Raw genomic sequence first — 27541 nt, forward strand, 5'->3', positions numbered from 1 at the left:
CTTGACATTATACTGTCACTATTTTTTATTTATTGAGTTATTAATATGTTAGTTTGTTAATATGTTGTTTTCTCCATATTTATAATGGGACCTACATTATAAATTGTAGGCCTAGTTTACAGAAAAACCAAAAGGCTGTACCAAAAGTTAAAAAGATTAATCTATTTTCTTAATACATTGACTATGTTTTGTCTTTGTTCCAGTAGTAAACGGTAAACTACGCATTTATGTAGGCCAATTTAGTGATTTTAAGAATATAGATTACACAGATTGTAAATTAGTAGTTATGCGACAGTCAGATGCGTTGTCTTTTAAACAAATAGTATATTATACAAAACAATAAAAAAAATGTTTTGAAGAATATTGAGAAATATGTTCTAACTGTACTTTTAATGATGCTTAAAATGTGCTACTATGTCTTTAAGACATTCTGGAAGACTGTACCATTTTAAGAGAGGGGTGGCTGAGTAGACGCGATATCAAATGAGCTGTTGTTCTGTCTTCACATTTGTTAGATATATTGAATCATGTTTATTTTGTACTTACTTTTGAGAAATCTATTACGTTGCACAGCCAGACTATTATGTTATGTTTTTAAAACATAAATCTTCTATGTTTCACACACCTATTCGTACTGTACACAAATATTTGCCGCCATTTTTCTAGACACAGAGCAGCAGAACAATTCTCAGCGGGCTTGCCCTCTTAATTTATACACATCAGAAAAACGGTTGTTACAGTTTAACGCTTTAACTCAATCCTTGAAATGACTACTAGAAAGAAACGCTCTGCGCACACAGACAACGACAGCTGGGTTGTCATTGCTCCAGGTACATTAACTAAATTCACACCGTGTTCCATGCTACACACAAAATATGTAACGTTACTTTCAGAAAAGTTGTATGCTCACTTTTAGTGCACGTTATCTTACTGTGGCTTTATTATTAAAAAGTTTGCATTATTCATGTGAACTTTAGTACGTTTTTAGCCCACCTAAATCTACATGCAGTTCTGTTATGCAGATGATAAATCCACATTTAATTTGTTTTTGTGGCATGTGCTGACCCTTCCCTCAGATTCAGCACTGGACACAGGCAGATCCAAAGAAAGTGATGCATCCTTCATCAAACTAAAGAATCCTGCTACAGGTACAATAACAATTTAATCAACTGCAACTGATAGTGGATATGTAACTTTTTAGTCTTCATGTCTATCAGCTAAATAAACTGCAACTGACTGACAGTTCTGTCATTGAGAGTGCAGGAAGTTCTTCATTGTACCTGTTTGGCTGTGGCGATATCACTGTTTATGAAGTTAAAGCCTTTTCTGAAGACTTTCGATCTTGGTTTATTGGACAGACAGTGCAAAGAGGTAAGCTCACCATACAGAAAATGAACTATCCATTCAACATGTGATGTACTAATTGTCTAGTAATTTGCTGATGACATTTAAGTGAACTAACAGCTCTTCTGTTCCTGTGTGTCCTCAGATGGAAGACTGCTGTATGTGACTCCCATTGATCCTTTATTTCTGCTGTTGCCATACATTAGCGGTGTCGCCACTGAGGTAAACGATTAGTTGAAATGCAAATATGACTGTAAAAGCCAATCTGTGGTTCACACGAGCTTCATGAGTAATGCCAGCACTCTTCTCATAGGGAAAGTTCCAACCGGTGAAGCAGATGGTGATGGATGAGGATTACCCTGGATGCACAAGACTTCTGCAATGCAAACAGGGACTGGACTCCCTTCATCATGTGGCTGATGAGAAAGGTGTGTGAGTGTGTAGGCACGTATGTAGTGCCAAATCATTTATAAAGACAGTATGATGTTCAAATTTTGTGCCCAATATACAATTTAATCCTGTTTTTCAGAGGTTGGCGGTCAGAAGTTTCACAGATATAACAATGAGAAGACCTTGGAGTGGCTTAAGAAAAAGGTTCAAGCTATTTGAAACTTTTATGATATTAGAACCCATTTCAATTAGCGCCGTCACGATTCCTTAATTAAATTTGAGTGCGATCCTTGATTACCCGTGTCAAGTAACTGGGAAAATACCGGAATTGGTGCATATTAAACAAGGTTTGAATTTGCCCCCTCATTCACTATACCCTACATTACTCCACTAATATAGTCCACTTGAAGGAGTGAATGATAACGAGTTAGTGAATTCCAACACTGAGTGTGCCGGAAGGGCTGCCGCTTTTGCAAAGTTTGTGCTTGCTGTTTAATAATAATTTGAAGCTTAGCAAGCTGGCAGCTCCAGTTGTAATGAAAAGATTTATCTTGAACTCTGCCATGGAAACTAGCGTGTATAAACCATAATTAAACAATTTAATAATCAATTAAAAAGGAATTTATTCCTGTATATTTGAAAAATGATGGGCGCCATCTTCAGGTCAGACGCAGGAATTCATTCGGCACAACCTTCACAGTGCTTTATGGGTGTTCTCTAATTTTTGAGCATACATTGGTTGTTATAGCGCTACATTATGGGATTGAATGTGTGCATTTGATGACGTCCACTATGGTTTCAGACACCACTACAAATGGCTGTCCCCTCAAATAGTGCCCTATTTAAGGGTATAGGGGGCATTTTTGGACACCGCCAAGGATTTGATCTGCTGTAAAATGTAACAACACCAGGCTGTTGGCGCCCTTTGCAGGCATTTGTTATAATACATAGTGTACATAAGATGATTGTTTGTATTATGCATTTTAACAGCTTTGTTGTATGAAACTATATGATTACTTGCTTTTGATACTTTATTTGAACCAAATATTATTGCCTCATTGTTATTATGTATGTATTTTAAGTCATTTAAAGGCTTAGGTCTTTGTTTAGATCTATTTTTTTATTGCCACAAAAAATTCAGATTACTCGACAGATTACTCGATTACCAAATGATCATTAGTGACGGCTCTAATTTCAATAATAAGCATTTTGACCCAAAGCGTAACCCTGTCTGAAAATAATTTTGAAAAATTCTTTCAGGTTCATCGGACAGTAAGCACGCTCAAAAAGAGCAACATATCTGTGGGTGGAGGAGTGAAGTCCAGCACATTTGTCAGAGTCAAACAGGAAGATGCTACTGAAGGTAAAAAAGGATGAACGAATGGAGACAGATCATGCTTGTATGCATTGTTTGCTAATGTAACGGTATTTGTTTTCCTTTTAGAGGACTACGTCCGTTATGCACATGGTCTCATATCAGAGTACATCAGTGAAGACCTGAGCAAAGATCTGCTCAAGCATTTGCAGTATGTACTCATACACGTGTTTTCATGCAGTCATTGCTAACATCACCTTACAAACTTGTCCTCAGTTAAAGGACATTTCCAGACTGTCATTCACATTTTTACCGTGTTATCCATATAGTCACATTTAATCTCTCATGTTACAAGGTTGCCAGAGATATCCAGCCCTAAAGAGACAGAGCCACCTTCTAAGGTAATCTTTCTGCTTGAAGTACCAAACTGCGGCACATGCTTGAATTAATACTTAAATTATGTCTGCTCTCGCTTTACTTGATTTTATGCAATGTTAATCATATCTGCTTATAATTGTGTCAAACTCGGATTGCTTCAAGAAGCATCATAAATGCTTTGTTTCTGGATGCAGTTTGAGGAATGGGTTTAGCAGTTCACTTTGATTTCAAAAAGATCTTTTGGTGGCCTGGTTTCTCTGACTGCTCTCTTACATTTGATAGAAACGGAAACTGTCAGATAAACCAGTAGAGGCCGGAGAAGACTACACCAAGTTCAACAGTGCCGATTTTACACGAAAGGTGTGTTACTGTGGCGATTGGATTAATGATGCAAACATTGAAAGGAGGGCATGCCACACTACTGCAGAACTATCTTTTTCTCTGTCTGTGCCTAAAAAAATCATTCAGCAGTTCATGCTTCAAATGTCATTGGTTGTAAATGTATGTTTGCTGATTAATTTTAGCTGCTGTGCTACAGTTTTGATAATTGTAATATTTTGGTCTGTGTTATCTCAGCCACCGAAGAAGATGACTGCAGCTCAGAAGAGTCTTGCCAAAGTAGACAAAACTGGCATGAAGAGCTTGGCAACGTTCTTCAGTCCCAAAGTCAAACAAGAGAAGAACTGAGTGTTTATGTGAGTTTCAAAACATTTTTGTTAATAAAATTACTAGAAAAAAAATTCTGTTCTATTTTTTTCCCTTTTATTTTCTGCTCACCATGTGCTGTGATGTACAATATAATTTACATTTAGAACACCGTTCAAAAGTTTGTGGTCGGTAAGATTTAATTTTGTATTTGAACGTCTCTTATACTGTCAACAATAAAGTAATATAGTGAAACATTATTACAATTTAAAACAACTGTAATATATTTTAAAATCACCCATTACTCTAGCTTTCAGTGTCACATAACCCTTCTAATATGCTGATTTGCTGCTCAAGAAATATTTCTTCATATTATCAGTGTTAAACAGTTGTGCTGCTAAATATTTCTGTATTTTTTTTATGGATAATGAATAGAAAGTTCAAAATAACAGCATTTATTTGAAATAGCAATTTGCTGTAATGTAACCTTTATTGTAACTTTTGATCAATTGAATATAATTATGAATATAGTATTAAATTATTTGAAGAAAAAAAATCTTAAATCTTACTAATCCCTAACATTTAAACAATATTGTATGTAATTTCCTTCAACTAAAGAATTGCACCTGGTTTGGTTTTGGTATTGTGAGCTTAGGTTTTTTTTTTTGGTCTGAAAAGGGTAATACCCAATTCCTGGTTCCTTTTTTCAAAAAAAGAAACCCGCCCTATTTAGCTCTGGATTCAAACACATGTCTAGTTCCTCTTTATAGGTTTTAATGCTTAAAAAACAAAACAAAACAATAATCTCAATAGTAGAAATACATCACTTAAACTAGTTCAAGTAGTTAACACGATTTAGCATTCTTTTCCTGGTTATATACTTGCAGATAATCACAAATCATCATAAACTTTCATATAAAAAAGGAACATATAAACCTACTGACAAAGGCACCTACTGTGAGTTTGAGGGTTGTCATATAAAGATAGAAAACAGTAAGCTATCCCCAAAGTTTTACTATATTAGATTAGATTTAAATGTGGAAAATGCAGGTGTTAGTTTTGCATTTGGCTGATAAAAGTCTCACCTATCGCAACTAGGCAGTAAATAGCTGGCCCCTTGGCCTTGATGTGTTTTGGATCATTCATATGTCTGATCCCCTGATTTGACTGAGTTATTGTGATAAGGAAATTTCGGTTGCTCTGTCTGGAATCAGTGCGCAGGATGATTGTTCCACGTCAAGCAGAATGGTTACGCTCTGCTGATTGCCTTAAGTGTTTGCTATCGAGAGCTATTGAAAAAGAGATTCTAATCTGCTGTGGATAATTTATGAAGCTTGGGCAGTGAGTAAGCACTGACATGTCACAGAGCTCACGTCCTCAATCAGGTCCGACTTCTTTATCACACAACAGTGAACATTTAGTTGTCCTCTGGGCACAAACAGTGGAATAACAGTGTTGATTAAGCAGCTAGTCTTTCTTCTTGAGCTTGGGTTTGAAGCGTAGTGTCTGAAAGGCACTCTCTACCACTTTTGGCAGGTGGATAGGGTTTCGTTGCAGACGTCTCCTGCTGCCTGTGCTTCCCATGTCTCCCTTCCGCTGGGCTGCTTGCCCGTGACTGCTATCTGAATTCTTGGGCTGTGACTCCGTCATGGAGATTCGACGAGGGTCCCGAAGCACCCAGTTAGAGTGAAGGTCATGCTCACTGGTACTGGTTGCCACTAGAAAACATTCAAATTCAAGAATGGAGAGAATCAGACCTGATGGCTGAACCATGAAGGGGAAAAAACTAAACTTTAATTTAGTTGAAATGAAGTTACCTGAAGGTTCACAAAGTACAATATACTTTTAATTAAGATCTATAAAGTACAAAATCCCGCAACTCCATCTTCCATGCTGCCTTTAGAGTACTTTGGAGTATGCTAGAATTTGAAAGATAGTCTTATGTAATAAGCTCCACACTCACCTATGAAGTCCACGTCTGCATGCCCGTTGTCCACATGTGGTTTTCGACTGGGTTCTGCGTCACAGCTTGCAATGACTGCATCAAAGAACTGGAGTGTGTCTTCCTCATTTGGGATTGGTGGAGCAGAAGGTTTAGGCCGTGAAGTCTTTGAAATACAATTATAAAACACATTTCATCTTTGTAAGTTGCATTGCTGATTCAAACAGTAATTTCCTTAGCATACTGGTTTCTTCAAGGTTTTTGTTATTCTAAGAACTGCTGATGAAGGATCAAGCTAACTACTGTACCTCCTTAAAATTAAAAGCCCGTGCACTCAATCCCACCTTTCAAACTAATTTATAAAGGATTTTCCTTACAAAATTAAAGAACCTGGGAGTCAAACAAAGTTTAGGGAAGGAAAAAGAGGAAACAATCATTTAGTGGAATATTCTGAATATTAAATGTGAAATATTCTGAATATTAAACCTACTCATGGCTAAATTATGGATATCTTTAAATAATATGCAAAATAAGATTTAACTTTTTATTAATTTATCTTCATATTTTTAACGCAGATATGAAGTAGGGTACATGCGTACATTTCAGACAAATTGGCACATCTTACCTCACTTTGCCATATAATAATGTTCCCTACTCAACATATAAACCTTGCCATGTTGCATCTCACCTGTGCAGCTCTGTTTTGCGGTGGCCGGGGAGCGGGGTTCTTCTTGCGGTACGTGGTCTCTTTACGTTCGCTGTTGTTGAGGTCATTGATGCTCTTGGTGTACTGACGCCTGAGCGCGACCAATTCCTGTAAGTACTCTAAGCAGTTCTGGTTCTGGGAACAGAGCCATACTCGGTCCTCTCGGCTCTGGTAGTAGTACAGGGCCGTGCTGGACTGGACACTCACGGCGCTCACGCTCCGCTTCAGTGTGGAGTTCTGCTGCGCGCGACTGCTCTCCCCGACCACGAGCATCGACGTGCTCCGGACCAGTTTAACAGTGCATGCGCTGTGGTAGTCCTCATTGGACCTGAACCTGTCCCGTGAGCGAGGCCCAATATGGTTCGGACGGAAAACTGCGTTGATTTTCTTAAACATCACAGTCGGTGTCTAGGTGCTGTCGTTTAGTGGTTAAATGTCCGGGCTGATGACTGAAAGGATGTTGGTTCAAACCACACGAGGGTTCTATCACCATTGTGCCCTTGACTAAGACACTTTATACTGTTAGTCGCGGAAAAATAGGAAAATCAATTACTTGTTAGCTTGCTTGTTTAGCAACCGGGCTCTATACAATTCTTTTATTGACGACAGTCGGCCTGTTCTGTTTCTCCATATCCCTCTCCACTTTGCACCGAGCGCGAGAACTTACTTTACCCTATATCTTCCTTATGAAATTCAAATCTAAGATGTAGGTTTGTTGGTTGATCTTGTCCATGGTGCTGAACTCCTGTTTTTGAGCCAAACGCGTTAAGGACATATTACAGGCGATGTTGACCATTTCTCATCCGTACGTATGAAAGAAGTCATGGTAGGTTTCTAACGCAGCCTTGGCAACGGTGAGCTTGAAACTCTACACTAACAAATTAATAATTAACCAACCTGGGACATATTGGGCTACACGTGTGCTGGCCATCACAGTTAGTCCTATGATGCATATGCTGCATAACATTAGATGCATTTTCTTATACATACATTATTTAATCACAATGTATGTGTGTTCACTTAATTGCAGGATGTTGCAGGTGGACTGTTGCTGTGATAATGTAAATCGCCTTATATAAAAGATCTACTAAATTACAGTTTAATATTCTGTTTACTTTCCTGCTAAATACCCCGTAAATATGAACATATTTAACATTGACTATATGTAACTTAATAGTTAGGTAAAAGATGGAAAATAAAAAAATAAAATATTTTACACTTATGGAAAGTAGGGGTATTACACTCTAAAAAAAATGCTGAGTTGTTTCAACCCATGTTTGGATCAAATACTATATGGACAAAGCTAAATGTTGGTTTAAATTTGTAAAAAAAATAATAAACCCAACTACTGGGTTTGCCCATATTTGAACCAAACAACCCATTATTTTTAGATTGTAATACAAACTGCTTTTTAATATAAAAAAAGAACCCAAATTCTACCCAATTCATTACCATGCTAAATTTGTAGGTTTTTAGATTTACATGATGGAAACATATCACAAAAGAACAAAATTAATATTGCATATCGATTTGGCAATACACAGTTTTGCAATATGATCACGTAATCAGATAAATGATCAAACCTGTTAAAAAAGAATGAATTACTGGGTCTCAGGATGATCCATGTGTTCATATTCAGCTAATGAGTCAGACACTTGAGCTAGAGCCACTACGACGGGACGGCTAAAGTTTCTGGTGGGGTATTGGGTGGACTCTGGGAGCTGTGTGGTCACCATAGAGGGAGTTTATTATTATTTTTCTCTGAGGTCATATATGTTTAGTCATCATTCAGTTGTTTATTTTTTAACTCTCTCTCTCTCACTCTCTGCCCCTTTAATTAAAAAAATATGAACACCTTAGCATAAAGTCTGGTTTAGATTGCACCTTATTCTGGTCAAGAACCACCCACTAAAACTGGAAAAGACATGTAAATCTACCAGTTTGTTTGCTTTTTACATGCTGTTTTTGGGTGGGTTATTTGAAATTGATTAAAGCACAATAGTAAACTGGCATGCAAAAAACTATTCATACAATGGCATGGCCCTCTCCTCAGGTTACTATACCCTAAAATGGCTGACTTTGTGATCAGAATTTCTGTTGGTCTAAAAGTAATTAATACTGATTAATTCACAGACATTACTCTCAAAACAAGTCAAATATACGCATATCTATCTAGGTGCATTTGTTTGTTGGTTTATCAGGTAATCTTTCTTTTTACCACAGATACAGATGATCACATGAATAATGAATGTAGATGATGCAGCATTTTGTCACCAACCCTTTGGCAGATTAACTAGTGCTACATAGACTATGAGGTGTGTTCAATCTACACGTCTAACACTGGTTTCAATTACACTGGAATTGGATTATTTAGTTTCAATGAGGAAATGAAAATTAGCTGTGACCTAAGAATCCAAATAGCTGCAGGTGCAAACATTGATGTTAAGAAGAAATAAGACTTTTATTTTTCATTCTAATGAAACTGCATCATATAACAGCTGCATGAAGTGTGATAGAGTTTAAGAGAAAAAAAAGACAGATTACAACAATGTACCAATAAATACCCACAACAGGACCATTTTCAATCTCTTATTAGCACAGACAGTTCTTTTATTCATCAGAAATAATTATATAACGGACATCGCTTTTATGTTTTATTTAAAGTTAATATAGTTGGGGTATTGGTTTTTAAAGTATTAAATACTTTTAATACCTCAAAGAATTAAATTATATTAGAAGTATTCGAGAAGGGGTTTACCTCGAGATACTGTAGCTTTATATATTCGGGACTGGAATTACCCCGAAGGTTACATTGACAACTGAGGTCAGAGGTCAGGTATTGAGAATTTCCACGACACAGCTCATTCATGTCTATTGCAATGAATATGACAAGCTTGTATCATGAGGCATGCATTAATGCACAAATAAAATGTGGTTGCAAATTTACACCACACTTTCACTTCCTCCCTCACTAGAGCATAAAACTGAAGAACTATAGCACAACTTTCACTTACAATGAAATAAAACCCTATACAGCAGTGCTTAAAAACTGCAGAGACTCGGAGACAGAACCACCTCAGCTCTATATCCAGAGATTCTTCAGTAGAAAAAAAGGTAAGCGTCAGGGAACTTTCTATCAAGGGTCTTCTGGGACACTGGCACACAACTTTCATCTTCCACATTCAACCTGGATCGCATGATAAAGTCTCATTAAATATTGGGTAATGACAATCACAGTAAATTGTGGAAGATGATGATGCACAAATGTCCTATATATTCTAACTCACTTTATATTTGGGGGGTGATATAAGGTGAACTAAGCAATACAATTACATTGTTGCTAAAATTAAATGTTGGGGGTCTCAAATACTGGCCCATGGGCCACATTTGATTTTCATATTTCATATGACCCCTCAATTGTTAATATTTTATCCATAAATATATTTAAATTAAAAAAAATATTTAGTTTATGTAATTTATTTTTATGTATACACTACTGTTCAAAAGTTCGGTAAGATTTTTAAATATTTTAGAAAGAAATCTCTCGCCAATGCTGCATTTATTTGATCATAAAAACTGTAGTATTATGAAATATTATTACAATTTAAAATAACTTTTCTATTTGAATACACAATGTATTCCTGTGATGGAATAAGCAGAATTTTCAGGATCATTACACCTGTCTTCAGTGTCACATGATTCTTCAGAAATCATTCTGATTTGGTTCTCAAAAAACCTTTATTATCAATGTTGAAAAAAGTTGTGCTGCTTAATTTTTTGTGGAAACTGCTAAAAAATTGTCATGAATTTTTAGAATAGAAAGCTCAAAAGAACAGCATTTAATTGAAAAGTAATTTAATGTACCCTTGCTTAATACAAGTGTTAATTTATTTATTTCTTTGCTGACCCCAAACATTTGAGACTCCTTTTTTTTTTTTTTTAACGGTTTAGATTGAACTAATGTAACTTCTGTGTATGTGTACTGTAGATGCTGTGTGAAGGTAAGCTGTGGAGTTTGATGTTTGAAGCTGAACCTGAGTGTGTAAATCCTCCTACATGTGGCACGGTCACAGCACCATCATCGTCTCCACTGACTTATTCCCTCTCAGCACAAACCCCTGTCCACTCACCTCTAGAGACGCACGCTAATACGACCCGGAAAAAGACCCAGCAGAGTGATGCTTATCTTTCGTCTACCGCCCCTGCAGCAGGACGGCAACCCGCCCTAGGTGTGGATATCCCCAGGCAGGCGGACACCCTAGAAGCAGAGGCCTTTTTAGTGCCTTCGAGCTGCCACAGCATCTGTCAGCATTACAGCGATTTACACATTGCTGGTGGCCAGGTGCTGCCGCTCAGCCCCAGTGCAGGGGACGTACAGGGCAATCACATTCAGGACCCCCAGCCTGGACCCTTTCTTCTGTCTGGAGACGTCCCCTCACCCTCCCTTCTGCCTCCTCTTGTCCATGAGTACAGGAGCTCAAGGCGCTGGAGGGAAGAAAGTGGGCGTGAACGTCCCTCTCTTCTGCAGTTCGGCCAGCCCCTATCCAACTCGCAGCTCAATGGCTACCTGGAACAGAAGCTTCTGGAGCTGTACAGGCAGTACCTGACCGAGGGACCCACGGCGACAAGGCCGGTCATGGCCTCTGAGCTACTGCAAACCAGCCTGGACCAAATGACCCTCCAGCTGAGCCGTGAACAGAACATGGAGACGGCACGGGCCAAAGACATGCTGCTCAGCTGCCTGCTGAAAGTCACCAGCAGTTATCAGTCCAGCGAGATCAGCACCCCTGTCCTGCAGATCTCCACTGAGACAAAGTGAGTTTGATACGAGGCAGAAGTGGGAAAAGATAGAAATGCAAGAAGAGGAAAGGAACACAACGCAGTAAGACCAAAGAGATGGACTTCATGTGAAACAAGTTATAACTTGAAGCATGTATTTCAGTGATTCTGTAAAGTATAATGTAATAGTAATTCTGAAAAATGCAACTGTGAAAAATAAATTAAACTTTTAATTAGAATGCTATTGACTATTCAAGGTGTCCACAGTCATTAAAAGTCTGGATTAATAAAATTGAGGACAACTGCACCTAGTTACCCAAAATAACACCATTTACACTGCATTTAAAGTAGTATTAAATACATAAGTGCCTTTTAATAGTCTTAGCCTCAAGAGGTCACTGAGCATTTCTTTTCATTATTTATATATGACATCTTCAGCACAGTCAAAGAGTATTAAATGTTCATGTTAAGATTAATAAAACTTCTAAGATCTAAAGCGAGTCTTTTTTTACTGAGAAATTTACTGGTAAGATGAGCAGAGGAGAAATATTACAGCCAACACCGAAAAATGGAACTAATCTTTCAGTAAATGTGTGTGTGAAAGAGTGTATGTGTGTGTCAGTAAGAGGGTCATAGAATGACAGTTTTCCTCTGTCCCAGTCCAGATGAATTCTGATCCTCTGCAGTTTCTCTTTCACTGGGAGGAGAGTTGGTGATTGTGGTGGTACATGTGCTTTATATTCACCACAGAAATGGCCCACCAGCCAGATTCCACTTCTTGAGAATATTTTATTCCTCCTCTGAGCAGATTCATTCATCACTCCGAGGAACCAGCCTGTACTGTCTCCGACCTCAACATCCCAGCAGTGAGACCCTGAGTCAAAGCCCTCTGAGCCAAGAACACACGCAAACATGTCAAATCTCTCTGGATTATCAGGAAGTGTCTGTTCCTCATCGCTGTATCGCACACTGGTCAGATCATCAGACAGGATGAGATTACAGTGAGCAGTGTTGGGGTCAAAGGTCACAGGAGCTGAAGCAAGAGACACACTCACAAACATAAATCAAGACAAATGACTCTTATGACGGAGCTGAATTCATTTTTGTGTCCTGTACTCACTGTATTCATCTGTTTTCTGCATCTTCTGTAACACGGTAAACTTCAGGTTGCTCAGGTGTTTTGGTACATTGATCAGCACTCCGGAAACATTCTCTGGATCCGGCGGTCTACACTGGGAAACTCTGGGAAAACATTCAGCAGTCAGTGATGCTGTGGGTTTGAGTTAAGAACAACAGAGAAACGGGAGAAACAATACAAACCTTTTCATAGTGGCCTCATAGTTCTGTAACAACAGATATATAGATTCAATTAATAAAAAACAAAATTAAGGGCATATTTGCCTTTTCGTGTTTGTCTCCAGTATATTGAATCCGTTACAATAAATAAACATGCTTCATACTTGTAGGAATAAAGCATCTTCAGCGTTCATCTCCTCCTCTATAGCTGTGATTGTGGCAGAAAGAGATGACATCTCTCTGCTCATCTTCTCAATCTTCTTCCGCATCATCTGACTCTTTTGCTCTTCTTCCTCTTTCAGTGCTTTTTTCCTGGCCGCCTCTTCATTACATAAACTTTGGCGAAGCTTCACAAACTCGTCCTTGATCCATTTCTCTGTGCATTGAGCCTGAAACTGAAACCATGGACATTTTGGATGAATGAATGTCTATATTCTAACATAAACATATATACATACATACATTTTACAAAGTAGGGGTGCTTCACAACTTTATATCATAGCATATACTTACCTTAATATATTCTGCAGTTTGAAGTGAAGTCTTTTGAAACTCCTGAAATATTTTCAGTTTTGCCTGCAGTGGTTTTAATGCAGTTTTGAGCTTCTCCTGGAGCAAATCAACAGTACAGGTTAATATTACAAAATGCATGTTTTCCGCTTTTGTATATCTAATAAATTAAACTTACATTTGGGTCAAAGAACCTGATCAAAACAGATTCAGCAATTATTTTATATCATAGGGTAATTGCCATCAAATGTTCCCCTGGCATCCCGACATGCAATATTCTCTTCTTATTAAGTCCAACCCCCCCCCATATAGATTTTTAAGGTTATTTATTATAATTATATATGTCCCAGTTTAGTCTAAAAAACACACACACACTCTTAACATTTCTTCCATTCAGCTATTAAAGGGTTAGTTCCCAGTTCACCCAGACATGAAAATAATCCCATAAATGTACTCACCCTCAAGCCATCCTAGGTGTATATGACTTTCTTCTTTCAGCCAAACACAATCAGAGTTATATTAAAAAATATCCTGTCTCTTCCAAGCTTTATAATGAGATTGAATGTTACCTTAGATTTTGAAGCCCAAAAAAGCACATCTATCCATCCATCACAAAAGTAATCCAAGGTGTTAAGCGAAGTGATGCATTTTTGTAAGAAAAATATCCATATTTATAACTTTATAAACTATACTCACTGGCTTCCGGTAACAGTCATACGCGAGTCTAGTTCCGGTGGAAGAGGGAACTCTGCCCGACACATGATGAATTGACAAATGCGGAAACGCAGAGGATAGAGCAAAACAAAAACATCGGTCACGTCTAAAACGAGAATTTTGAAAGAGAAAAGTGGGAGGATTTTGATATAAGAAAAGAGGAGCTTGAGTTTGTTGCCCAGCCGTATTTGTTTGAACAGCGGGAGGTATCTACTCTCACCTAAGTTTACGCTACTCCTACATTGGTTCAGAGTTTACTCTTCTGCTGGAACTAGACTTGCAAACAGCTGTTATATGGATATTTTTCTTACAAAAACACATTGCATCGCTTCATAAGGACTTTATTAACTCCCTGGAGCCGTATGGATTACTTTTATGATGAATGAATGCGCTTTTTTGGGGCTTCAAAATCTAAGGTAGCATTCACTCCCATTATAAAGCTTGGAAGAGCCAGGATATATTTTTTATATAACTCTAATTGTGTTTGGCTGAAAAAAGAAAGTCGTATAAGTTACACCTAGGATGGCTGGAGGGTGAGTAAATTATGGGATAATTTTCATTTCTTAAGTGAACTATCCCCTTAAGGTAATTTACATTCTGCTCAACCGAATGATTCGGCTACATTGATTCAATCCCAATGCTTAAAGGGATAGTTCACCCAAAAACGAAAATTTGATGTTTTTCTGCTTACCCCTAAGGCATCCAAGATGTAGGTGTCTTCGTTTCTTCAGTAGAACACAAATGAAGATTTTTAACTCCAACCGTTGCTGTGTGTCACTCATATAATGCTTGTCAATGGAGACGAATTCTATTAGAGTAAAAAAAATATGGACAGACAACTTCAAATTAAACCCTGCAGCTCGTGACGACACATTGATGTCTTAAGACACGAAACGATCTCTTTCTGAGAGAAACCCAATGGTATTTATGCAAATATATCACCTCATATCAGACGAACGCTTCAGCTCTCCAGACTGCCATCACTTCCTGTGAGTGAGGTCAAAATAGCGGCCGGCTCATAGATATATACATAGATTCCTCATTAGTGCCTGCGTGGATCATGGCGTGGATAGCTCGAATGAGGAATCTACGTATATATATCTATGACCCGGCCGCTTTTTGACCTCACCTACGGGAAGTGATGGCAGTCTGGAGAGCTGAAGCATTTGTCTGATATGAGGTGATATATTTGCATAAATACCATTGGGTTGCTCTCAGAAACCGATCGTTTCGTGTCTTAAGACATCAATGTGTCGTCACGAGCCGCGGGGTTTAATTTGAAGGTTGTCTGTCCATGTTTATTTTACTCTAATAGAATTAGACCCCATTGACAAGCATTATATGAGTGACACACAGCAACGGTTGGAGTTAAAAATCTTCATTTGTGTTCTACTGAAGAAACGAAGACACCTACATCTTGGTTGCCTTGGGGGTAAGCAGAAAAACATAACATTTTCGTTTTTGGGTGAACTAAGTTATCCCTTTAATAGGTTCTCATAAAAACAATTAATTCGTGAATCTGACACTGCTAAATATCAGACCGAGGAAAAAAGTTTTGTTGACAAGCTCACAGGTCGCTGCAGAAGCGCTTCTGAGAAAGACAAACATTCATAGATTTATGGCGTCAGATTTAAACAAACAAACAAAACCCAGTAAAATTCTAAATAATCTTATTTAAAGCAGATAGAAATTTGGCCTAAAGCACAATTCATCATTGGTCGTCCTGTTCCCAGAGTTCAGATAAAGAACTAAGTTAAATGACCTTTGCTGCAGCGGTGTCGGTGTAATGTAGTGAGGTGGTGGATGCAGTGTTGTTGTCGTCTTCATCATTTGCTGCTGTGTCCATCAATTCTCGTCGTCTCTTCACCTCCAGCGAAGGCGTTGACTCCGCACATCGCTTTTCTCTCATCTTCTTCCACATATCCATTATAAGCCATTTTATTCTCTCTGCGTCTTTGGACACGCGATCGTACCTCAATAACAGAGTTCTACATACGCCGCAGATGGCCAGAGTCGTGTCCTGAAGTTTGCCAACTAATTCCTCCAACACAACCGTATGATCCGCTTTGTTTTCAGACTTGTGTCCGTGATACAGTCGGTGCTTATTACATTTGGATGGATAAAAGTCCCTACCACAGAGCAAACAGCCATTTTCCACTTTCTTCGGTTTGGTCTGTACAACGTTTTGCGGAGACGCCTGAGCCATTATTTTCATCGATTTCAGATTTACCCGCCCCTAAAAACGAACTGTAGTTTTAAAAGCGAACCGTGATTGGTCGATTTACATGTCGGTCACATGATTTCTTCCGGTCTAAGTGGGCGGTTCTTGGTCAGAATATGAACAGCGCGCATGCGACGCTTTTTGTCCCTGAGCTAAGATATCTCATTTTGCATTTAAAATGTGAATTGAAAATGCCATCAAAAGTAATTTAAAGTTTTGTTTTATTTGAACACAATTAATGAATGAATGAGAACGCTTTGTGCCTGCACACGCTCTTAAATCTCATTTAGTTAATCTAGACCAGGTATATTGATATATTAATATTCAGATTAAGGTACTGTCATGTAATAGTGAACTACATACATGTGTACATGTTTGTCTCAGCAACAACATTGAAATGAATAGTCAAAATAATAATATAAAAGAGATTTTCACCATTAATTGAATTCTAGAGTCATTTTTACAGGTAAGATGAGCAGAGAAGAAATATCACAGCCAACACCAAACCTTTTTAAATATTCTTTCAATAAATGTGTCAGTAAGAGGTTCAGAGAATGATGGCTTTCCTCTGTCCCAGTCCAGATGAATTCTGAACTTCAGAAGTTTCTCTTTCACTGGGAGGAGAGTTGGTGATTGTGGTGGTACATGTGCTTTATATTCACCACAGAAATGGCCCACCAGCCAGATTCCACTTCTTGAGAATATTTTATTCCTCCTCTGAGCAGATTCATTCATCACTCCGAGGAACCAGCCTGTACTGTCTCCGACCTCAACATCCCAGCAGTGAGACCCTGAGTCAAAGCCCTCTGAGCCAAGAACACACGCAAACATGTCAAATCTCTCTGGATTATCGGGAAGTGTCTGTTCCTCATCGCTGTATCGCACACTGGTCAGATCATCAGACAGGATGAGATTACAGTGAGCAGTGTTGGGGTCAAAGGTCACAGGAGCTGAAGCAAGAGACACACTCACAAACATGAATCAAGACAAATTACTTCTATGACGGAGCTGAATTCAATTTTTGTGTCCTGTACTCAGTACAACTGTATTCAGCAGTTTTCTGCATCTTCTGTAACACAGTAAACTTCAGGTTGCTCAGGTGTTTTGGCACATTGATCAGCACTCCGGAAACATTCTCTGGATCCGGCGGTCTACACTGGGAAACTCTGGAAAAACATTCAGGAGTCAGTGATGCTGTGGGATTGAGTGCAGAACAACAGAGAAACGGGAGAAACAATACAAACCTTTTCATAGTGGCCTCATAGTTCTGAAATAACAGAAATACACATTTTTTAAAAGGGAATATTAGCCTTTTCGTATTTGTCTCCATTATATTGATTTCGCTTTAAGTAAATAATCATGCTTCATTACTTGTAGGAATAAAGCATCTTGGCATATTTCTGATCGTCTTCTCAATCGTCTTCCTCATCATCTGACTCTTTATCTCTTCTTCCTCTCTCAGTTCTTTTTCCCTGGCTGCCTCTTCATTAGATAAAAACGGATAAAGTTTTACAAACTTCTCCTTAATCTGCTTATCAGTGCTTTTGGCCTAAATCTGGAATCAAAGACATTTAAAAAAAAAAGAAAAAGAAATGGGCAAGCTATGATCTATCCAAAAGAGCTGGTGCTGTATTTTTTTTGTAATTGAATGTGCAAGGTTTATAGTGTCAGTCACTTCAAGTTCTTTTAGCTGTAAAAAGACAGTCTGTTATGTTGCTTGATATTTCAAACTGGTATTTTTTATATTATTTTAATGATCATAATCATAAACACAATGGTTGCTCAAATAATTTTACAGTTTACTGCACCTTGTTATCAATCTACATATTTATCCATAGTGGCTAATGAATCTGAATTCTCACACATTCATAGGAAATAGCTTATAGTTTTCACTTTGAAAAATAAGGTGGATATGTCAATGTATTTCCAAAGTAGTATTGTTGCACAGCCTGAAATCACATGGTTCAGTTCTGACCTTAACATGTTATGCAGTTTGATGCAGTCTCTTGAAACTCCTGAAAGATTCTCAACTTCTTCTGTTAGGATTTTAGTTCAGTTTTGAGCTTCTCCTGAAGGAAATCAATGAGTTGATACACCGATCAGGCATAACATTATGAAGTGAATAACAATGATTATCTCTTCATCACGGCACCTGTTAGTGGGTGGGAAATATTAGGCAGCAAGTGAACATTTTGTCCTCAAAGTTGATGTGTTAGAATCAGGAAAAATGGGCAAATGCAAGGATTTGAGCAAGTTTGACAAGGGCCAAATTGTGATGGCTAGAAGACTGGGTCAGAGCATCTCCAAAACTGCAGCTCTTGTGGGGTGTTCCCGGTCTGCAGTGGTCAGTTTCTATCAAAAGTTGTCCAAGGAAGGAACAGTGGTGAACCAGCGACAGGATCATGGGCAGCCAAGGCTCATTGATGCATGTGGGGAGCGAAGGTTGGCCTGTGTGGTCCGATCAAACAGACGAGTTACTGTAGCTCAAATTGTTCAAGCAATGTAAATGCTGGTTCTGATAGAAAGGTGTCAGAATACACAGTACATCGCAGTTTGTTGCGTATCGGTGTTGATCTGAAATTAAGCTTTGTCCCCTTTATGGTTGAATCACAGGACCGGAGTTACCTCACCAAAAAACTCTTTATTGTCTTATGTATCAGGCATAGGAGAGAAACTTGTTCTGTTGTCTTCATGCTAGCTGTATGTGTTTCTCTGGGGCAGTGCATTAACATTGAGCATTAAATTCCACTGACTAAATTACGTATTTGCAATTCCTTACAAGGTAGAGAAACATGATGGTTTGTTTAAAATAAGAGCATATACTTCATGCTTACACATGGCACAATCTAATACTGTACATCAGTTGATGTACATCATGGAACAAATAGATCAGCAGAAAACGTATGCTAATGTATGCATCAGTGGAAACACGTTGCATGTACACATTCCTGTATGGCCAAAATTATCTCTACTCCCTGTGTCTGCCATATGATACTAATATGTTCATGCAGACTTCAGCTCATGCAGCAAATAACTTTGTCATGCAAACTTCACAAATACATTATACATCTAATTATGAATATAAATAATATTAAAATAATGAATTTTGAATCTTCATGGGGCTGCTTAGCAGCAGATCAGTCAGGGTACCCATACTGACCCCTGTTCACCGCTGAAAGCGCCAACAGTGGGCACGTGAGCATCAGAACTGGATCACGGAGCAATGGAAGAAGGTGGCCTAGTCTGATGAATCACGTTTCTTTTACATCACGTGGATGGCCGGGTGTGTGTGTGTCGCTTACCTAGGGAACAGATGTCACCAGGATGCACATGGGAAGAAGGCAAGTCGGCGGAGGCAGTGTGATGCTTTGGGCAATGTTCTGCTGGGAAACCTTGGGTCCTGCCATCTGAACTCTTCATATGTAAAGAGTATGAAATATAAAAAGGGGAATATTTGTAGTGCGATTATTACATTTTTTGTACCTAGAAGTCTCTGCTTATAGTATCATACTGTATTGTATATTGTTTTCCTGTATTTAAATCCCTTATATATATTGTAATTTGTGTCTACTGTGTATATATCCTACACTTGTCATCCACACTGTAATGCTGTGGTGCTTGCAATAAAGAATTTCATCACCAGTACACTTGTGTTCATGGTTATGTGACAATAAAGTGATTTGATTTGGTGATAACATCTCCAGACAATATCAGATAATGAATTACCTCACCTTGGCTTTAGCGCTGTCTGGATATCAGTGAATCACATATAGTCCAGTGTTGGCATCACATGCTGTGTTCAACTTTGTTGGCCACTGGTAAACTAGCTTGTGGCATTCATTGTTCAAGCTCTTCTAGATCACTGAATCACATGTAGCATTTGCCTTCACCTCACACTCCTTTGTACTAACACAAGGCTGTTCAGTGCCTTGTGTCACTGATGTAGTTACTTCAAAAAGGGTCTCTGCTACAAGTTTTTCCATCTTCTCTCATGTCTTAAATGTCATCTTTTTTGGCTTTCTGATACCCGTTTGTCCCCATTTTACAATAAACTGTATTACATATGCCCTGAGCTTTGCTTTGCCTACCAAAATGGTGAAGGCACGGGCACTGTTGCATGACAGTCATTTGATTGCATTAAGAAAAAGACTTTACATGTCAATCTAATGGGCGGTGCTTAGAAGGCCATCCAAATACAGCCGGAAATTATTATTTAAAAAGATGATAGACATTTTTAATAGCGTCCTTTACATAACTATACATACAAATTTGATGTAAAGTACTTCAAGGAATGTGGTGAAAATCTTTCCTATACTTCAATAAGTAAAACAAGGACCCAGAGACTGAATAGTTGGTGTTTATTGGATGTATTTTTCACACCGAAGCGCTACACATGGAAAATACTCAAATACAAAGATTAATTACTCCATTAATTGCAACCTAATTCAGTCTATTCAGGGTCAAAAATAACTACAAAGCGATTTTCTGGGGTATAATCTTCAAATCAATCATGACAAAATACTCTTTCATAATGTCTAAATACACTGCTCCAAAAAATTAATCATCAAAATTAACACTTAATCATCACAGTTTAAAAACCAAGTCAATTAAACTTCAGGGATATCAATCTGTCAAATTAGGAAGCATAAGTGAATTGGGAATACGTTGTGAATCAATAACCCTAACCTTATGGTGCAAACGAAAGTGCACTGGAGAGGCAACAGCAAGACAACCCCCAAAAAGGGAATTATTTTGCAGGTGGTGGCCATAGACAATTGTTCTCTCCTTATTCTTCCTGACTTATTGGTCTTTATTTGTGTGTTGTGTTAGGGTCCTTGTCACTGTCTGTAGCATGAGGCAGTACCCACAACCCAATCAGGTTGTACAGGCAGTCCTGCTCCTAGGATGGCACAACCATACAGTACGTGCTGTCGCAAGGAGGTTTGGTCACAGTTTCAAGAGCATGGAGGAGATACCAGGAGAAAGTCTGTTACACAAGGAGTACAGGGAACGGGGACATAGAAGAGCAACAACCCAGCAGCAGGACAGGTATCTGCTCCTTTGTGCGAGGGAACAGGAGGAGCACTACCAGAGCCCTACAAAATGAGCTTCAGCAGGCTACTGGTGTGCATGTTTCTGACCAAACTGTCATGAGGGTGGCATGGGGGCCTGACGTCCTCTAGTGGGACCTGTACTCACAGCTCAGCACCATGCAGCTTGATTGGCATTTACCAGAGAACACCAGAATTGGCAGGTCCGCCATTGGCGCCACGTTCTCTTCACAGATGAGAGCAGGTTCACAATGAGCACATGTAACAGACAAGTCTGGAGATGTCATGGGGAACTTTATGCTGTGTGCAACATCATACAGCATAACCAGTTTGGCGGTGGGTCAGTAATGGCTGGGGTGGAATATCATTGGAGGCTCACACAGACCTTCATGTGCTAGCTAATGGTTCCCTTACTGCTGTTAGGTACCGGGGTGAAATAATCAGAGCCAGTGTCACACCTTTTTGCTGGTGCAGTGGGCCCTGGGTCCCTCCATGTGCATGATAATGCCTGGCCTACGAAGGCATCGATGCTATTGACTGGCCCTCTCATTCCCCAGACCTGAATCCAATTGAGAACTTCTGGGACATTATGTATCAGAGCATCCGAAGCCACCAGGAGCTCACTGATGCCCTGATCCAGGCACCATTTCATCAGGAGCATGCCCAGATGTTGTTGTGAGTGCATCGTGAGTGCACGGTGATGTAAGTGTTGGATCAGCCTGTAACTTCAGTTCTTTACATTGATTTTTGGTATAATTTTGAATCGAGCCTTCAGTGTGTTTGTTTTCCATTCCATTGGTTATCCTGTTTTGTTCTTAAATTATAAAATGTATATAAAAAAAAAAATTCAAATTCAATATTTCATTCATTTAGATCCAATGTGTGATGTAAGTGTTCCCTTAATTTTTTGGAGCAGTGTATACTTCATATGCAACTGGAAAACCTATTAAAAGTAATTATATCTGAAAACTAGGGAATACATAATCCTTATACACTATATTACCAAAAGTATTGGGTCAGGGACACCCCTCCAAATCATTGAATTCAGGTGTTTCAATCACTTCCATGGCCACAGGTATATAAAATCAAGCACCTAGGCATGCAGACTGCTTCTACAAACATTTGTGAATGAATGGGTTGCTCTCAGGAGGTCAGTGAATTCAAGCGTGGTACCGTGATAGTCCATTTGTGAAATTTCCTCACTACTAAATATTCCACGGTCAACTGTTAGTGGTATTATAACAAAGTGGAAGCAATTGGGAACAACAGCAACTCAGTAACAAAGTGGTAGGTCACAAAATCACAGAGTCAACAGACCTCCAAACTTTGTGTGACCTTCAGAACTATGCGTAGAGAGCTTAATGGAATGGGTTTTGTTTTTTGGATTATGGTTGGGGGTTGCAAATGTGCTTCTAGAAGAATGGTCAAAAATTCCAATAAACACTACTAAACCTTGTGGAAAGTCTTCCCAGAAAAGTTGAACCTATTATAGCTGCAAAAGAGTGGGCCAGCTCCATATTAAACCCTACAGATTAAAGGATTAGTTCACTTTCAAATAAACTTTTGATTTTAATTTACTCACCCCCTTGTCATCCAAGATATCCATGTCTTTCTGTCTTCAGTCGAAAAGAAATTAAGATTTTTGATGAAAACATTTCAGGATATTTCTCCATATAATGGAATTCAATAGACCCCAAACGGTTCAAGGTCCAAATGAGAGGTTCAGTACAGCTTCAAAAGGGCTTTAAACCACATCAAACGGTACCAGACGATCAATAAGGGTCTTATCTAGCGGAACGATCGGTCATTTTTTTTTAAATAAATAAAGTTTAAGTTTTATAAGCACATGCTTGCCTTGCTCTGTTCAGTGATAGCCGCTCGTGACGTCACGTAAAACACAATTACATTGAAAAGGTCACGCTAGACGCAGGCGGAAGTACCGAGTCAGTAGGCGTTTCTCAATGTCAAGGAAGGATCCTCGGAAGCCAGAATTCCGAGGATGCTACGTCATTGACATCCGTCGAAGGACTGTTCCAATGTTCCAAATGTTCGTTCGAAAAATATGCCATATACAGGAAAGGATGCATACGAGTAGACTTCACGCTCTTCGCGCTCTCAAATCACCCACAATCCTATGCGCGCAGCTTTGCTATCTTGTTAAAAAAAATACAAAATATCGGACGTTGGCGGAGTCGGAGCGTTAACGGGGCAATATGCTTTCAAGTGTAAGTATTTACGTTACCAAACATTTGTTATAACCGTAGTAAATATAAGTAAAGTTTAACGTTTAAATGCCAGTACAAAATTACTACCGTATTGATATTTTACAAATTACGTTATTGATGGCTAACGGACCTTTTCACTGACTTAATGACGCACACTTGCTAGCCTGTTCCATTTACGTGTTCTCCGAATGCTAAAGAGGAGCCTCGCCTAGCCTCTGAAGGAAGTGACTTGGAAGGACCAGTCCTGCAGAGGAAGTATCCTTGACATTGAGAAACACCTAGTGTTTACAAATGAGCGGAAGGAGGACCGTATACACATATTCAAACGTCTTTGCGCCTGCGTCTAGCGTTACCTTTTCAACGTAATTGCGTTTTACGTGACGTCACGAGCACGCAACACTGAGCAAGGTGAGCATTTGTGCTTATAAAACTTAAACTTTATTTATTTAAAAAAAAAATGGCCGATCGTTCCGCTAGATAAGACCCTTATTGATCGTCTGGTACCGTTTGATGTGGTTTAAAGCCCTTTGAAGCTGTACTGAACCTCTCATTTGGACCTTGAACCGTTTGGGGTCTATTGAATTCCTTTATATGGAGGAATATCCTGAAATGTTTTCATCAAAAATCTTCATTTCTTTTCGACTAAAGACAGAAAGACATGGATATATTGGATGACAAGGGGGTGAGTAAATTATAAGCAAGAGTTTATTTGAAAGTGAACTAATCCTTTAAGAATGGGATGTCATTAAACTTCATGTGCATGTAAAGGCAGGCACCCCAATAATAGTGTAGCTATAATGGCCTATAGTAGTACAGTGTTAGACAAGATTTTGTTTATTTATCCCACCAGATGGCTTCAATCTGCCTTAAATGCATTGAATTAAAAAAAACATGCTCTATTAATAGCTTAAACACTATTAATTAAAAATAATATGAAATATTATAATTTTAAATAGAAATAAATGGTGAATAATTAGAGAAGAATAAATGTATAGCACCATGAAGTTCCCTCAAAATACAAAATATGAAAGAATAAATATTATAGAAAGGTAATATACATTCCTTTCATTTAAGAAATGTTATGATTATTGTTTTTGGTCAACATGCTTCGTACTTGTAAGAAGAAAGCAACACAGTAAACAACAGTGGAAGACATACAGCAGATCTTGTTCTTGCTTCTCGGCATGTGGCTGTTCATCACAAGAAGACACGCTTTGTCTGAGTCAAGGCTGCAGGCTGCAAGTAAAAACACAGCCGAAAAAGCATGCGCAAGTGACGATTCTCTGTCAACCTATCAACGTTCTGCAATTAGTCTAGCTCCACCCTTTAGTACCGGACTGCTGTGCTAGGTACCCCGACGGAAGGGTGCCAAAATGTGGTACGGTACGGTACCGAACTGTCCTGAACCATACCGCTCAGTGGAAACGAGCCATTAGATCACAATTGTGACCCCTAAATGAGGAATACCTGAGGGTTGATGAGGGTGAGAGAACTCCAATAGAAGAGGGCAAGATTTTAGCTAAACTAATTTACTAGTAAGATAACCAAAGGTGACATATTACAGCCAACACCAAAAAATGGAAATAGTCTTTCAGTAAATGTGTGTGTAAAAGAGTGTATGTGTGTGTCAGTAAGAGGGTCAGAGAATGACAGCTTTCCACTGTCCCAGTCCAGATGAATTCTGAACTTCAGAAGTTTCTTTTTCACTGGGAGGAGAGTTGGCGATTGTGGTGGTACATGTGCTTTATATTCACCACAGAAATGGCCCACCAGCCAGATTCCACTCCTTGAGAATATTTTATTCCTCCTCTGAGCAGATTCATTCATCACTCCGAGGAACCAGCCTGTACTGTCTCCGACCTCAACATCCCAGCAGTGAGACCCTGAGTCAAAGCCCTCTGAGCCAAGAACACACGCAAACATGTCAAATCTCTCTGGATTATCAGGAAGTGTCTGTTCCTCATCGCTGTATCGCACACTGGTCAGATCATCAGACAGGATGAGATTACAGTGAGCAGTGTTGGGGTCAAAGGTCACAGGAGCTGAAGCAAGAGACACACTCACAAACATGAATCAAGACAAATGACTCTTATGACGGAGCTGAATTCATTTTTGTGTCCTGTACTCACTGTATTCAGCTGTTTTCTGCATCTTCTGTAACACAGTAAACTTCAGGTTGCTCAGGTGTTTTGGCACATTGATCAGCACTCCGGAAACATTCTCTGGATCCGGCGGTCTACACTGGGAAACTCTGGAAAAACATTCAGGAGTCAGTGATGCTGTGGGATTAGGTTCAGAACAACAGAGAAACAGGAGAAAGAATACAAACCTTTTCATAGTGGCCTCATAGTTCTGTAAAAAATGCAGATGATAAAATGTAACGAGTTAAAAACATTTTTGCATTCATTTTTGCATTTTTCTCCAGTACAATCAGTCTGCTGTAAGTAAATAAACATGCTTCATACTTCTAAGAATAAAGCATCTTTGGTGTTCATCTCCTCCTCTATGGTTTTGATAGTGTCTGAAAGAGAGGAAATCTCTGAGTTCATCTTCTCAATATTCTCATTCACCGTCTGACTCTTCGGCTGTTCTTTCTTCCTCAGTTTTGTTATTCTTACTGATTCTTCAACACATAGAAACTGGTGAAGTTTCTCAAACTCCTCCTTAATCTGCCTCTCCATGTGCTGGGCCTGAAACTGAAACACAAGATACTTCAGACAAATATATAAATGGTAACACTATGGTCGATTCCACCTTCAACATAAATGCTGCATAGCCATTTGTGCACGGCTTCAGGTGTCATTTGCTTTCAGTTATTTTAGCTGTACAAATCCCAAACAAACTGGTTTGATGATGAATCGGAAGTCTTGCACACATGTCTTTATGAAATAGCTACTTCTGCGTAAAAAAATCAGTAGAATATATGAATACATATTTTTACATGGTGGAGTAACCTGAAAACATGGTTTGATTCTGACCTTAATATGTTGCGCAGTTTGATGCAAAGTCTGATGAAACTTCTCAAATATTTTTTGTCTCTCCTGTATAGGTTTTGATGCAGTTTTGAGTTTTTCCTGGAAGAAATCAACAGCTCATAATAAAAATAGTCACCATTCAAACAATTATAATAAATCAGATCTACCAAAGTTCTTGTGTCTCACTCCCCTGCTACATTGCTCCCATGTATCACAATATGCATCCTAGAAAAAGCAGGAAGGTATGGCAGTGTGCTATTCCAAACACAGCCATTTTATTTATTTTACACGAAAATTAACTAAAAATGCAAAATACAAATACCTTCATTTATTTCCACTGTGATAAAACCACTCACATCCATTTTGATGAGGTCACAAGATGTCTAGGCCTACTGTCAAAGATTCATCGATGAGCAATGCCTCCTGTTTACTTTAAACATTGTGTGGGCACAATTGTTTTAGCTAGTGTATCTTATACATTTATCACAATTCTAATTAATTTATTATTGCACAAGAATTGTAAGAAAATGTCATCAGTTTAGCATGTATTGTCCTCCAGATCACATATGTTTACAGTGACTTAAATAGGCTACAGTAGCCATACCTTTGCTGCAGCGCTGTCAGTGGAATGCAGAGTTGGATGCGGTGTTGTCTTCACCATAAAGTGCTGCTGTGCCCATCAATTCTCGTCGCCTCTTCACTTCTAGTCTTGGAAATGAAACTGCACACCTTTTCTCTCTGTTATAATTCTCCCGCATATCCTGAATGAGCATTTTAATTCGTTCTGCGTCTTTGGACACGCGCCCGTACCTCAATAACAGAGTTTTACATGAGCCGCAGATGGCCAGAGTCGTGTCCTGAAGTTTGCCAACAAATTCCTCCAGTACCACCGTATAATCCGCTTTGTTCGCAAGCTTATGTCCGTGAAACAGTCTGTATTTATTACATCTGGATGGATTAAAACTATGATTACACAGCCTACATGTATTTACATCTATCGGCGAAGATTCCTGTGCCATAATTTGAACGAATCAGCCTCCTCTTCTTCTC

At 38.8% G+C, this 27541-nt stretch overlaps 4 protein-coding genes across 5 annotated transcripts; 2 read left to right on the top strand and 2 right to left on the bottom strand.

Moving 5' to 3' along the window:
- The first annotated feature begins 445 nt into the window (after positions 1-445).
- rnaseh2b (ribonuclease H2, subunit B) lies at positions 446-4702 on the top strand. The gene is made up of 11 exons (XM_079822132.1): positions 446-830; positions 1077-1148; positions 1264-1371; positions 1490-1566; positions 1658-1772; positions 1874-1938; positions 2995-3097; positions 3179-3260; positions 3405-3450; positions 3710-3787; positions 4004-4702. Exons 1-11 carry the CDS (start codon positions 767-769, stop codon positions 4112-4114), a joined length of 921 nt encoding a protein of 306 aa, XP_079678258.1. The 5' UTR covers positions 446-766; the 3' UTR covers positions 4115-4702.
- Positions 4015-12892, top strand: LOC307129585 (TLR adapter interacting with SLC15A4 on the lysosome). Of its 2 annotated transcripts, none has more exons than XM_079822134.1 (2): positions 4015-4122; positions 10709-11986. In XM_079822134.1, the coding sequence occupies exon 2, from the start codon at positions 10709-10711 to the stop codon at positions 11537-11539; it is 831 nt and encodes a 276-aa protein (XP_079678260.1). In that variant the 5' UTR covers positions 4015-4122; the 3' UTR covers positions 11540-11986. The 2 variants fall into 2 exon arrangements, with proteins under 2 accessions (XP_079678260.1, XP_079678259.1); XM_079822133.1 differs by lacking the exon at positions 4015-4122 and adding an exon at positions 9728-9834 and having other exon boundaries at positions 10709-12892.
- On the bottom strand, positions 5540-7116 carry c9h13orf42 (chromosome 9 C13orf42 homolog; the record flags this gene model as incomplete). The annotated part of the gene is made up of 3 exons (XM_079822135.1): positions 5540-5790; positions 6036-6180; positions 6703-7116. The coding sequence occupies 3 exons, from the start codon at positions 7114-7116 to the stop codon at positions 5540-5542; spliced, it is 810 nt and encodes a 269-aa protein (XP_079678261.1).
- On the bottom strand, positions 11991-27541 carry LOC307128759 (uncharacterized protein; the record flags this gene model as incomplete). Its single annotated transcript, XM_079820702.1, has 16 exons — positions 27096-27541; positions 26495-26590; positions 25982-26212; positions 25846-25868; positions 25646-25767; positions 25079-25558; positions 24675-24752; positions 21440-21565; positions 17282-17434; positions 16748-17190; positions 15782-16120; positions 13309-13404; positions 12960-13190; positions 12820-12842; positions 12620-12741; positions 11991-12532 (listed from the first exon to the last, which is right to left on the bottom strand). The coding sequence occupies exons 1-16, from the start codon at positions 27150-27152 to the stop codon at positions 11991-11993; spliced, it is 3162 nt and encodes a 1053-aa protein (XP_079676828.1). The 5' UTR covers positions 27153-27541.

Source organism: Gobio gobio (genome assembly GCF_949357685.1).
Source record: "Gobio gobio genome assembly, chromosome: 7".
Classification (NCBI taxonomy): Eukaryota; Metazoa; Chordata; class Actinopteri; order Cypriniformes; family Gobionidae; genus Gobio; species Gobio gobio.